We start from the raw sequence: 12646 nt of genomic DNA, 5'->3' as shown, positions 1-12646 counted from the left end.
AAATGGAGGTGTGAGATGGGACGCTGCCAATCTACCTGCTTCATGACCTTGACCAAGTCACATAACCTTTCTGACTGTCAACCATTCCCTGAGATGTCCGAAGATATTCATTTAACAAGCCTCCATTGAACATCCTCTGTGAGCCAGGCACTGTATCAGGTGAGTGCTGGGCATATGGAATCAGATAAAAGCTACAAATCCCTACTCTCAGGGAGCATACGGTCTAGTGGAAGAGACAGACACCTGTGCAATGTGCTATTGTAAGAGTTAGGGACAAAGCACTACAGAGAAGGAAGCAATTAATGCTGCTCAAAGAAGAGATGATGACTAAGTGTTCTACCAAGTGGAGAGAGAAAGAGGTATTTCAAATTCAGCAAAGGCAAGGAGGAAGAAAAGGCACCGACATTCACAGAACCCTAAGAGGCCAGAGTGGTTGTAACACGAGGTGCTGGGTGCAGGGTGCAGGGGAGACGAGGCGGCTGTGACACCAGCCTGGGACACACAGGGGCCTAGACGCCTGTTGTCCATGACAGTAACAAAGGGTGTGAAAGGAAGGCCCAGGGCCAGGCAGGTTCACAGGCCGCCACACTCAGGGTGGGCCCTCCAAGTATCACCACCATCAGGCCTTGCCCGGGCCCAGCTCCCCAGCAGCTCCAAAGAGACAAGCTCGAGGGGCCTGGGTCATGCAAGCCTGGTCCTTCGTGCCACATCTTGGGAAACTGAAGCCCCCAGGGCACGGTGACTTGCCCGAAAACACCAGGTCACACAGCTGTGTGACAGACATGGGCCACAAAGCGGCCTCTTGACTCCCAGTCATGCTCCACTATGACTTTGGGGAGCTTAACTTCTTCACTTGAAAAATGGGGGGAAAGAACCTTCCAGCACCTCCAGGAGTTTTTGGAAGACATTGAGGCAATGGGGTGGGCAGCGCGGGGTGACCAATAGGGCGGCAGGAGTTTGCAAAATCCGGAACCACACCTCCCTCCCGCCCTTTTCTCCCTCTTGCACCTCCCTCCCGCTCCCGGCCTCCTTCCACCTCCTCTTCCAGACCCTCCTCCAGGGCCTGCCCGCCTCTTCCGGTCTCTTCCCCGAGGGTCGCCCGCCTCTTCTGGTCCCTCCCCCGAGGGCAGCCCTCTCTTCCGGTCCCTCCTCCAAGGGCCCGCCCCTCCTCTTCCGGTCTCTCCCCGGAAAGTCCCTCTCTTCCGGTCCCTCACGGAGGCTCCGCCTCTTTCGCTGGGCCTTCCCCCACCGTTCTCATTGGCGGAAAAGCCGAGCCCTCCGTCAAGTTGCGGAGAAACGTGCTCCAGGCTGCCTGTGCCCGGAAGTGGCCTTCGAAAGGCCCTCCCCTGAGGAAGTGACCGCAGAAGTGCCCTTGACCGGCGGGGAGGGCCGGGCTGTGCATCCCTCCGCTCGCGCTGCAGGGAGGTAGGCCGCCGTGGGGGCGGTTCGCGGTGGCGTAGCGGCTGAGGCACCCTGCAGGCGCGTTCCTGCGCGGGGTGCCGGCCGAGCGGGCGGGGGCACCTGCCCTCCGGAGAGCCGGGGTCCCTAGTGGCGTCCGAGTCCCCGGTTCCCTCCACACACACGTCCCTTCTTTTTTCGTTCCCCCCACGCTCCTGTCCTGTACCTCTTAGTTCCTCCTTGAATTGTTCGGTTGCTCTTTCCGGATCCTCGAACAACCCCCTTTTTCCTTAATTTCCCGTTAAAACACTTTTTAATAGAGTAAGTGATAGAATAAGGACTTTGCAGGCGGCCTTGGGTTCCAGTGTTAACTCTCATTTACTAGTTGGGGTACTTTGGGCACCAACTTCCCTGACCCCCGGATTCCTTACCTGGAATGTGAGCGATACTATAGAAATTCCTCAAAGTAGGTGTGGGAGGACGATGATGGATGTAAGGCACTTGGCCCTTAGCAGGCGCTCTGTAAATGCTGGTTCCTGCCTCCTTTTCTCCTGTTGTAATTCCACCAATATCCTGATTTCTTTTTGGTTGTCACCGCAATTTTCCTGTCCTTCTAGTTTGCGACTCCTTCCCGTTGATTCTCATTCTTCACCTACTCACCTCCAGTTCAGAAATCTTGTATGTCACTTCCTGGCATTTTGTTTTTAGCCCTTCATCTTGAGCCCCCCAGTACTCCCACATACCTTTCTTTTCCTAGTGTATCCACTCTGTGTTGTCTGCCCCAGCTCTTCCTGCCTCCTCCCCTCGCAGATGGCTCAGCGACTTCTCCTGAGGAGGTTCCTGGCCTCCGTCGTCTCCAGGAGGCCCTGTCCAGGTCGGTGGGGACCGCTCACCTCCAGGGCCCTGCCGGCCCCACAGTGCGGTCCTGGTGACCTGACAGGAACACCCAGCCAAGCCCGGTCACTATACACCACCAGAGTCTGTGCGACGACCTTTAACATCCAGGATGGACCTGACTTTCAAGACCGAGTTGTCAACAGTGAGACACCAGTGGTCGTGGATTTCCATGCACAGTGAGTCCTGGGGGTCAGCAGCAGACTGGGGTGTCGCTTGTTCAGGTATTTATTGAGCGCCTGCTGCGTCTCAGTCCCACATTTGATGCTTCTCATACATAGACTCATTGCAAAGACTGGTAAAGCCAACACCCAGGCATTGAGTGTAGTCTGCAGGAGACAGACAAGTAAGCAGTCTTCCAAGATCGCTGTAATTAGTGCTGAGAAACACTTAACGTTCTGTATCTCCTGGCCTGAATGGCTCAGTCATCTTCAGCCTGGACCAAAGCAGGAAAAATATGACTGTCACATCATCCGGCTTTTGGTGTATACCAGTCCCTGGCCCTGCAGATAAGTTGATTTTATTTTAGCATCTTGCCACCAAAACTGGGAAAGGCTGCCAAAAAGTTGTCAGTGCCACCGCAGTGGTGCCCGAGCATGCAAGGTACATGCAGGAGTTTCTTTCCAGCGCCGTATGAGTTTGTGTTAGGGATGTTGAAATGCCTATAGCCTTCTGATTGTTAGCCTGGCCTTCTTCATTTCCAGACCTTTGGGGCCTGGCTACAAAAAACTGGACAAACCCCTTAGAATTAGACATTCTCGAAGGAGCCAGTGTGGCCTGAGTTAGAAGGTAGGAGGCCTTCTGAGCAAATCTCTGACAGATTCTTTTGCTTCCTATCCCGTTCTTTCTCTGACTCACCATGTCGCCTTGGGCAGCCATGTGATGTCCTTGTGCCTCTCTATCTTCACTTGGAATAGGAGATAAGGTCTTGCAGACTGGGTGTTTAGGTGTTGTGAGCTCATTAACTGGAATCTCTGAATGGAAGGGGTTTTAAAGGCTGAGAATAAAATAGGAGTCATCAAGCAGGGGTTCCTGGAAGCGGAGCTGCTGTGCTCCTGGCATGGTGAGCACTCCAGAGAGGACTTCCAAAATGAATGATCGATGGGGCACTGCCTCATTTTCTTCTCCAACAAGTAGGCAAGGTGTACGTTTGTTCACTTAGTGCCAGGCACCTAGAGATGACAGCCAGTTCTTGAAGAGCTCACACCCAGAGGGGAGCATCTATGATGGTAGCAGCTGACACAGGGGCTGACACAGAATAGCCTGGGGCTGAAAGAAGACACCTGGTTGCAACCCCACCTGTGCTTCCTGCCAGCTCTGTGACCTTGCACAAGTTTGTTAACTTGTATGGGACTCAGTTTCTTAGGAAGGTGTCTTCTTTTCCTTGGCAGGGTTGAGGGTTCTGGCAGTAAAAGCTGAGAAGGTTCCTGGCGTGTCGTAGACACTCCCTGGCCATTGGTTCCCCCTCCCTTTGGTTCTGAGTCCGTGAGGTGTTGGACGTAAGTGCAGCTTACGGACCGTGTTTATCCACGTTGCCTTAGTGGATTTCTCATCACCGCCGTGAGAGGCATAGTCGCTCTTCTTCAAGTGAGGAAACCGAGGCCCCAAAACAGTCAGCTGGTCAGTGAGGAGCCTCTCTTTAAACCAAACCTTTTAACTTCGAGACCCATAGTCTTCTATAGGACAGTATATTTTTTTAGATCTATTGAAATAAGTGAAATAGCCTTTATAAGAGTCTTATGTTGAGGCCAGTGTTTAAAAGTCCAGGACCTGTGGAAATTGCCAAGTGGCAGAGTCTCCTGGCATTACCATTTGGTGTGTCAGCACTACAGGTTAATGGTCAAACACTGTAAACAGAGGTAATAGGGGCAAAAGGTCCCTCAGAAAGGGAGGGTTCTGGGGAGACCACAGCTGGATTGTTCAGTGCTCTTATGACAGGTTGCTCCCTTTCTCCCCTTCCAAGGTGGTGTGGTCCCTGCAAGATCCTGGGGCCAAGGTTAGAGAAGATGGTGGCCAAGCAGCATGGAAAGGTGGTGATGGCCAAAGTGGATATTGACGACCACACAGACCTCGCCATAGAGTATGAGGTATGGATTGGCAGGAGACTGCCACAGGGCAGCTGGTGGGGATGCCCGGGGCTGCAGAAGCTGGCGCAGGAGATGTCTTGGGGACTACGAGGTAGTCAGTAAGGTGAAGGGGGTGGGTCTTGGTTTTTTCTAGGGATCTCAGGAGTTCAGAGCACTTTGCACAATTGACTCCATTGATCCTGTGGGCCACTTGTCTCTCTTCTCCACCACCTTATGAAGTGGAATGTCTGACCCAAAACACAGGTCATTCCCTGAGTCTCGGGACATTGGTGCATCCTTCACTCGGGGGTGCGTCCACCCACATGTTCAGTCAACAGTCGTTTGTGAGCCCTCCAGTGCACCAGGCATTCGTGGTTCTGGCACAAATAAGATGGGCTCCTTGACCTCAGGCAGCTCTCAGGGAGACAGATCATCGCAACGTAGGGTGAGACGTGCTGAGGGAAGAGACGCACAAAGGAGGAAGGGACTGATTGTTCCTGAAAGGGGGAGGGCGGCCTGGGTCGGGTGGGGGGACGGGGAGTGCTTCACCTTAGAGGGAGGCCCTGAGCCGAGCCGTGCAGGATGCACGGAGAAGGCAGGGCTGAGAGCCTGGCATACACAGAGACGCGAGGTGGCCTCATGTGTTTCATTGGCTTGTGCATTCATTCAGCGATATTTATTCAGAGTCCCTGAAATGCCAGGTGCTGAGGATATGGCAGTGACCAAAGCTGACAGAGTCCCTGCCTTCGTGGAGCCTGTGTTCTAGTATTTTGGGCTGGGGGTCAGCAAACTTTCTCTAAAGGACCAGGCGGTGCATATTTGAGGCTTTGCAGGGCACTGGTCTCTTGCAGATACTGAGCTGTTATTGTAGCATTAAAGCAGCCATAGACGGTATGTAAACAAATGGGCATGGCTCTGTGTCAGTAAAAGTTTATTTAAAAAACAGGCAGCAGGCTGGGTTTGGCCTGTGGGCCATAGTTTGCTAATCCCTGTTTTAGATAGTAAGTGCTATGGGGAAAAATAAATCAGGAAGAAGCGGTGGGAGTGCTGAGCCAGGGGCTGGGGAGGGTCTTGTGTTTAAAAGGGTGGGCCAGGGAAGGCCTTGCTGAGAAGCTGACCTCTGAGCAAAGACCTGGAGGGAGTAAGGAATGGGCCATGTAGCTCTTTGGAAGAGTGATCTAGGCAGAGCTGACATCAAATGCAAAGGCCCTGAGGTCAGGGTCTCACGGGTTTGCTCACAGACTAACAGGGCCTGTGTGCCTGGAACAGAGTATGCTGGAGGAAGAGGAGCAGGAGATGTGTGGGGTCTGGGGGCCTCCTCTGGGCCTTGGAGACCATTGTAGTTGGAGAAAGGGGAAAGGTCTGTTGTGGCTGGATGGCTGGAGGGAAGGGTTGAGCAAGGAGTGAGAGGACAAGCAGCTGGGAAAGCCGACTGCGGCCAGATTGGAAAGGTCTGGATAGCCATGCTGAGGATAGCGTTGTTACAGAGCCAGGGTTGCACCTGCTGGCCTGGCGGCCATATCTGGCTCACTGACATGTTTGGTCTGCCCGTCAACATATTCTTTTTTAAATACCAGACCAGATGCTGATATTTAAAACTCAGAAGATTTCACGTGAAAGTCTAGATTTGTGGTTCTCTTGAAATATCTGGATCTGGCCAGAGTGAACCTCCACCCCTCCCTTCTTGCGGGTAACAAGTGACTGAGAGAGGGGGCCTCTTTCTTTCTCCGAGTGGGGAAGTCCAGGCTCAACTCTCACTAGACCAGGTCAAGCAGAGATGCCCATCCTCCAGCCACTCTCCATGGCAGGAAGTGGGGCGGGGGTGGGGGGTGTGAGCACAGGCTGGCTGCTCGTAGAGCTGGGGCTGGGAGTGATCAGCCAAAGGAAAGTCAGGCTGCCGTGAGCAGAGGCAAAGGAAACAGATGCAGGGGGCGCAGACCACCGATGGCTCCTGCAGATGGTTGAGGGGACATTCTCAAAGACTGTCCACAGCACAGGGTGACCGAGGGCTGCTTACAGGTTGGTGGGGAGGGATGACTTGCTGTTTTCCTCACAAGCTCTCCCACTGATCGCTCAGTCAAGGGGACACTTGTCTGACCATTTAGATGCCCCCCAGCTTTCCCTGTGTGTCCATCCCTCCCCCAGAGGATCGCAGCAGCTGCAGGGGTGAGGGCATGGCCTTCTGGGGTGAGCTGAGGGCTGGCGCTACTGCTGGGCATCCCCAGGGAGATGGGCAGGCTTAAGGTGTCTTAGGCTCCCTCCCGGCACTGCCCAGCACCACAGCTTCAGCCTCAGCCAGTGGAACTTGAGCAGACACGCCCCAAGTGCCAACCATGTTCCAGGAACTCGGGTAACTGTCACGGATGCAAAGAAGAATAACCCAGTTCCTGCCAAGAGCGGTCACATGGGTGGTGAGAATTCCTGAGACGGTCCCCGCCTGTATTCCAGGGAGCCTGGGGATGGAGGGCTGGGCACTACAGTCCTGTGGTTAAGCCCAGCAGGTGTGCGTTTGGGGGTCCTCTTGTAGGATCTTCTCTCTCCTTCTCCTTCTGTCCACTGTCCAGATAGTGTGCGGGTCACACAGAAGACCTCAGGGCTGCTGGGCTCATGTCACCTGGTCCCGGCCTCCAGGTTTTGCCAAGCTGTGGGCTGAGGTCATTGCAGGGCTTAGGAAGCTCCAGCAGGGTTGCTTCCTGACCCCTCCCCCCCTTCCTTCACACCTCTTCTTTTGGAGGAAAGCCTGAGGGTTCAGCTAAGAGATCCACAGTACCTCCTGGGACGGCTTCCTCCTTTTCCAAATGCTGGATGAACTGGTTGGAGAAACTGCTTTAAATTATATTCCGGGAATTAGGCGCCTCTCCCCAGCTCTCCTGACGTCCCCCATGCCCAGCACACACCCTCAGGGTGAGTCTCGTTCCTCACCACAACTGCTCTCCCCTCTCACCACGCTTTATGCTTCAGTCAACTGCCACCCGAGGATTTCACGGTCTCCCAAAGGAGAGGGAAGGAGGGGCCGGTTGTCCAGGGCCTTGAGTTTTCAGTGTCCATACCCCAGACTCCGAGCTGGCCTGGCTTGGCTGAGTGAACAGCTCTGCTGTCCCATCTCCTCGGGTTCCTGCTGAATGGCTGGGTGTTTCCTGAGCGTTCGCACCTTGCCAGCTGAGGGGAAAGAGGGGATCAGTATGCGAACCCTTGATCCTCTTATGCTTTCCCCTGGGCCTTCTGCTTCTGACCTCACAATGGGAGCTGCTAGCCTTTTATTTTCTCATCTTATAGAAGAAGGCCCTTTAAAAAGCATTAGAAAAACAGCCAAGTAACAAAAAGGGGATAAGTCACCTGTAATCTTGCCATCCACACACAGCCACTGTCAACATTGGGAGGAACTCGTTTGGATTTTTTATTTGAGTTTTTTTCTTTTTAATGTTCCATATAACCTCATAGACAGTTCATTGAATAACACCTCCTAGCTGGAATGCACAGTCCTCCGGTCATTCCCACATCCCCCTGTTGGGGAGTGTTCTAAGTCAGTGCTTCTCACACATGCGTAGGACCTCGGATAGTGTTACGGCAGGTTGTGATTCCGTAGGTCCAGGAAGGGCCCAAGATTCTGCATTTCTAACAAGCTTCCAGGTGACGCCACCGCAGGGAGTCGGGGACCCAACACCAAGAAGCACAAGTTCAGAAGCCTGGGTGGCCCTTCCAGGGGGCTCCCGCTGGCTCCTCCGACCTGAGGCTCCCTCTTGTGTACACTTCATGGGTTTGGACAAATGGGTAGTGACATGTGTCCACCATTACGGTATCATACAGAAGGGTTTCACCGTCCTGAAAATCCCCTGTGCTCCACCTTTTCCAGAATGTCATAGTTGGATTTGATTTTTTTCAATAATAGTTTTTCCAAGATCCCTCCTGTATCGAAAAGCTTTTTTACAAAGCATTTGGTGTTTCTCATTTGAAACGTGAAATCTTTTCAGTGTTTCCCCACATCTTCCTCGCCCTGCTGGAACTCTGTTTATCTCCAGTTCCTTCCTCTTGGGCCGAGGTACAGCACAGTGTGGTGTCACAGACAGCAAAGTCAGACAGATCTTGTTTCCCATGGCAGCCCCACCATGTAGTCACTCGGCCTTCGAGCCTCAGTCTTCCCATCTCGAAAATGATCCCATCTTGAGGCAAGAATTTATGAGACGGCATACGCAAGAGGTCAGTGTCACTTAAAAAGCACTCAGTATGTGGCATCCGGGGTGACGGTGATTTTTTTCCTTTGCATTCGTTCTGCAATTAGCCGAGGAGGAGGTTGCCAGTCTCCTGTGACAGCTAGCACTGCGCCTGTCCCTTGACAGGTCCTTAACAGCTCACAAGTGAAGGAAAGTGGGGTGAGACAGAAGACTTGGCAGGCACGCTGAGTTCAGTGGCTGTGCGGGCGGGTGGGCTGCAAGGTAGCGGGAAGAGACCGTGCACACGTACAGCCCCTGCCCTGAGCTCTCAGGGTCTTCAGCCAAGCACAGGAGGCCCCAGGTGGCCTCAAGGAGCAGGAGGAGATGCAGCACATCCTAGCACATCTCTTCGTCTTTTCTCCGGCCTCTCAGTTCCCTCAGTGCCGCCAGACTTGAAGGGAAGCTGAATTCTTGCTCCACCACTGCCCCTCTTACACTTAAATCACCATTCCAGAAGAATGTGCCGAGGACCTAGGCGCTTCCATTTAAGGCAGTGTTTCCAGGCACCAGCCCCTCCTGATGGCTGAGCCAAACTCAGAAACAGCAAAACCACGTCCTCTTCCTCGGGTGAGGGAAGTCCAGTCACAGCCCAGGGATCCCTGCAATGTCCTGGGAAATCCAGCTTCTGGCTAGCCCGAGGCTGTGTGTGTGTGTGTGTGTGTGTGTGTGTGTGTGTGTGTGAGAGTGAGTGTGTATGGGTGTCCAGGCTCAAACTTCAAAGACCGCCCTTGATCAGCAATGCCTCGACCTTGGTTCTCATGAAAACACAGTCGTGGCGGCGTGTCTCCTGTGCGCCCGGGTGCAGCATGGTCTGCGTGTGCAATCACGTGTGTGAGTTTACACAGTGTGATTGTGATGGGACTCCCCTGGAGCTCTTGAGGAAAACCAAGTCCAGTCCATGCTGCCTTGGTGGGCGTGGAGTCCCGCTTAGAGGACACGTGCACAGGACGACGTCGCGTACAGTGCGTGCAGCTTTGATTTCAGTTAAAGAAACAGGCCCGGGCGGGACCCAGGAAGTGCAGGGTGGAACTGTTAGCACTTGGTCTTTGTGCCTCAGATGCGAGTGGCTGGATTTGGGGCCGCTGCCATCACAGACCGCTAGAGGGCGAGAGAGAACAAAGCACGCACCGGCCCGCCGCGCCTCAAGTGACTGGGGCATCCCAGAGCGAGCTTGTCTGGGGAGCTTGTCAGGGCCCTGCGTGCCTGGAAACTGCACGTGTGCCGGACCCTCGCTCTTCACACCACCCCCCATGCCAGAGTCAAGAATGACCAGGACGGGAGCCAGCTGTGGGGCAATGAGCAGTGATCCGTGTGGTCAGCCCACTGCCAGATGGGTCTGCCTGCACGTTCCCTGTGGGAAGTGTGTCAAGCTGCCACCCCCATCAGCCCAGGGCAGTCCTGGAAGGGCCTGAAGGCACTAACAATGGTGGGGAGTGTGTCGTCTTCCCTGCTGTGTCTGTCCCCAAAGCCCCTTAGGAGAGGGCTGCAAGGCCTGCCCCACAGAGTCGGAGCATGAGCGCTGGCCCATCCCTGAGATGGGACCCGGCCATCTGGCCCGCGGTTCTTTGTTCTGTAACCGCCGTGCACCGTTTGAACATTCTAAAGCTTAAGTCCGGCCTCCCAAGATGACTCATGGCAGGAAGGCACTCAGGAGACTGAGTACCTGGTATGTTTGTGTAAATCACTTTTGTTACTTTGTAGTTCAGTTGTGTGTAAGAGAAGTCTGTGTTTATCTTGTTCTGTTTGTACAGTTTTTCAAATGCCCATGAATGCCAGGCAGGGAGCCCAGGCAGCAGAGAACGTGTGAAGCCAGAGCAGGCTGTGGGCCTCCTTTACAACCCATGTCATCTCTACAGGTCCCCTGAGGGAGCTTGAGAAAATGCTTCATAGGCCAAGAATGTCCAGCCCCCCACCCCCAATAAATAAACATCAGATCCTATATGGCTCCTCCCACACCGTCCAGTACAAATCAGTGAATTTCTGGGCGCTGCTAGCATCACGGCAGTGAGCTCAGGTAGCTCATGTGGGGCCCTGCGTTAGACTTTGACATGGCGCTGTGTCCCAGGCACCGTGTCAGTTCTAACACTGTTGGTGGCCCTGCCAGGCGGGGGTGCTGTGCAGAGCCTGAGTGCATTACTTCATCCAGCCCCCCATCCCCTCTCCTGTACGGACGCTGGTGTCTCCGCTTTGCTGGTGAGGTGAACAGGTGTGCCCAGAGCGGCCAAGATTTGGCCAGCTGCTGCAGAGCCCGAGCACCGCCCCCCGCCCCACCAGCTCTACATACGGTCGTGTAATCCCTATTCTAAGCCCTCATGATGGATACCATGTTGCCTGTTTTAAGATGAGGGCACTGAGGCTCCTAAGGTGGCATGACCTGGCCAAGGTCCCCAGCTAGTGAGTGGCAAAGCCAGGATTCAGACTCACATCTCCTGGTCCCCTTGTGCCAGGCTGCCCCTTGGGGAAGGTCTCTTGGCTCCTCAGCCCCTCCCTGCCCCCAGCCCTGGCCTGCAGCTGCGTGGGTTATTTTAATCTCCCTTCACTGCAGCCAGACCACTGGGCGGGGAGTCAGTCACGTGGTTGGGGGAGGAAGGGTGCTGCTGGGAGCCCGCATGGAGAGGTTTCTTCAGGGGGTGGGCCTGCAGTGCCCTGCGCCGAGGGAGGGGCCCGGCTGTGGCTCTGGACAGCCACTGCCCTGCAGGAGCCACCAGCCTCCTCCACTGAGCCTGGGAATGGCGGGTGAGAAGAGTTCACCTCTAAGTGATTGGCCTCCCTTGTCCCCTCCACGTAGGTGTCCGCTGTGCCCACTGTGCTGGCCATGAAGAATGGGGACGTGGTGGACAAGTTTGTGGGCATCAAGGATGAAGACCAGCTGGAGGCCTTCCTGAGGAAGCTGATTGGCTGAGCAGCAGGGAAGAGTCCTGCCCGCCTAGGCCCCAGTGGTCCCAGGGGGGACCTAAGAAACTCCTAGCCCCTCTGTGCCAGCCCTTGCTGCCTCCTCCCTTCTGCCCGTGGGCCCTTGCTTAGAGACCAGGCCCCCAAACATGGAGCTTTGAGTGCTCCCAGCCAGGGTGGGCGCGGAGGGATGGTGCTGCCGCGGACCTGGGCACAGCCGCCTTTGCACCCACTCTCTCCGCTCCCTCCACGGCTAGTGGCGTTCTCCCAGGATGCTCGGAGACAGCCTGGGCCTGCCTGTGGTGGTCCTGTCTCCCTGGCCCCTTCTGAGTGAACCCCAGCACCTGGCTCCTCTGCCTCCTGCATTTTTCTTCCCTGCTGCTATTTTATAAAAAGAAAAAGAAGGAAAAAAGAAACCCAAACAAGTGAGAGTAATATATAATTCTCTCGTTTTTTGTAGGTCTGTAATAAAGAACTTTATGTGATCCCTTCTACCTCCTGCTGTGAAGAACAGACCCTGGGCCCCGCACTAAATTACCCCGTAGCCTCCACCCCGCCAAGAGCCGCCTCCCTTTTCCCAGGCACGTGGCCGCCAGCGCACGTTGGGCTGGGGGAGTCCTTCAGACCCCTGACTCGGGAATACTCGAGACGCCACCCTCCCTCACCCTTAGCGGGCCCTTCAGTTCTCTGAGCAGGAGGGCTCACTGTGAACACACCGGACCAATAAAACCAGGCTTTGTGCTGTCGACAGCTTCCCTTCTGTCCGGGCTCTGGGAGCACTGGTGACCCCTTCCCAGGCCGGGCTGCTGTCACTGTTTCCTCCTCTGACTCCGCCACCCTCTTGCCCTTCACCAGCCCCGCTGTTACTGTGTGTCAGTGGTGGCTGCTGTCCTGGGGACACCTTTGCGCACAAGTCAGGCGAGAGAGTGCTTGTTGTTCCTATATGCAGATGAGGACACAGGCTCACGGGGCGCAGAGCCGGGGTTTCTACCCAGACCTAGCTGCCTCTGTGGCCTGGCTCTTACAGCCCATCCCTGTCATCCTTCTGGGACTTCCTCTGTGCTGACTGCTGCGAAGCCGCTCCTGCAGGAAGCCTGGCCCCCCCGAGGGAGCCCAGTTATACTTCCTGTGTATGCTGTAGGACTCCTGCACCTTGGGGCCAGGCTCTCCGCCCCTTCTTGTGCC

General features: G+C 55.0%; 1 protein-coding gene across 5 annotated transcripts; it reads left to right on the top strand.

Annotated features, from left to right (window-relative positions):
• The first annotated feature begins 1161 nt into the window (after positions 1–1161).
• On the top strand, positions 1162–12207 carry TXN2 (thioredoxin 2). 5 transcript variants are annotated; one of them, XM_070254044.1, is made up of 5 exons: positions 1162–1425; positions 2209–2471; positions 4256–4379; positions 11358–11479; positions 11923–11955. In XM_070254044.1, exons 2-4 carry the CDS (start codon positions 2209–2211, stop codon positions 11469–11471), a joined length of 501 nt encoding a protein of 166 aa, XP_070110145.1. In that variant the 5' UTR covers positions 1162–1425; the 3' UTR covers positions 11472–11479; positions 11923–11955. The 5 variants fall into 5 exon arrangements, with proteins under 5 accessions (XP_070110145.1, XP_023487639.1, XP_070110143.1 ...); XM_023631871.2 differs by having other exon boundaries at positions 11358–12207; XM_070254042.1 differs by having other exon boundaries at positions 1215–1425; positions 2156–2471; positions 11358–12207.
• Positions 12208–12646: the final 439 nt, after the last annotated feature.

The sequence above is a fragment of the Equus caballus genome, chromosome 28 (assembly GCF_041296265.1).
Source record: "Equus caballus isolate H_3958 breed thoroughbred chromosome 28, TB-T2T, whole genome shotgun sequence".
NCBI classification, from domain to species: Eukaryota; Metazoa; Chordata; class Mammalia; order Perissodactyla; family Equidae; genus Equus; species Equus caballus.
Note: the sequence above shows the minus strand (reverse complement) of the source record. Positions and strands in the feature narration are given on the sequence as shown.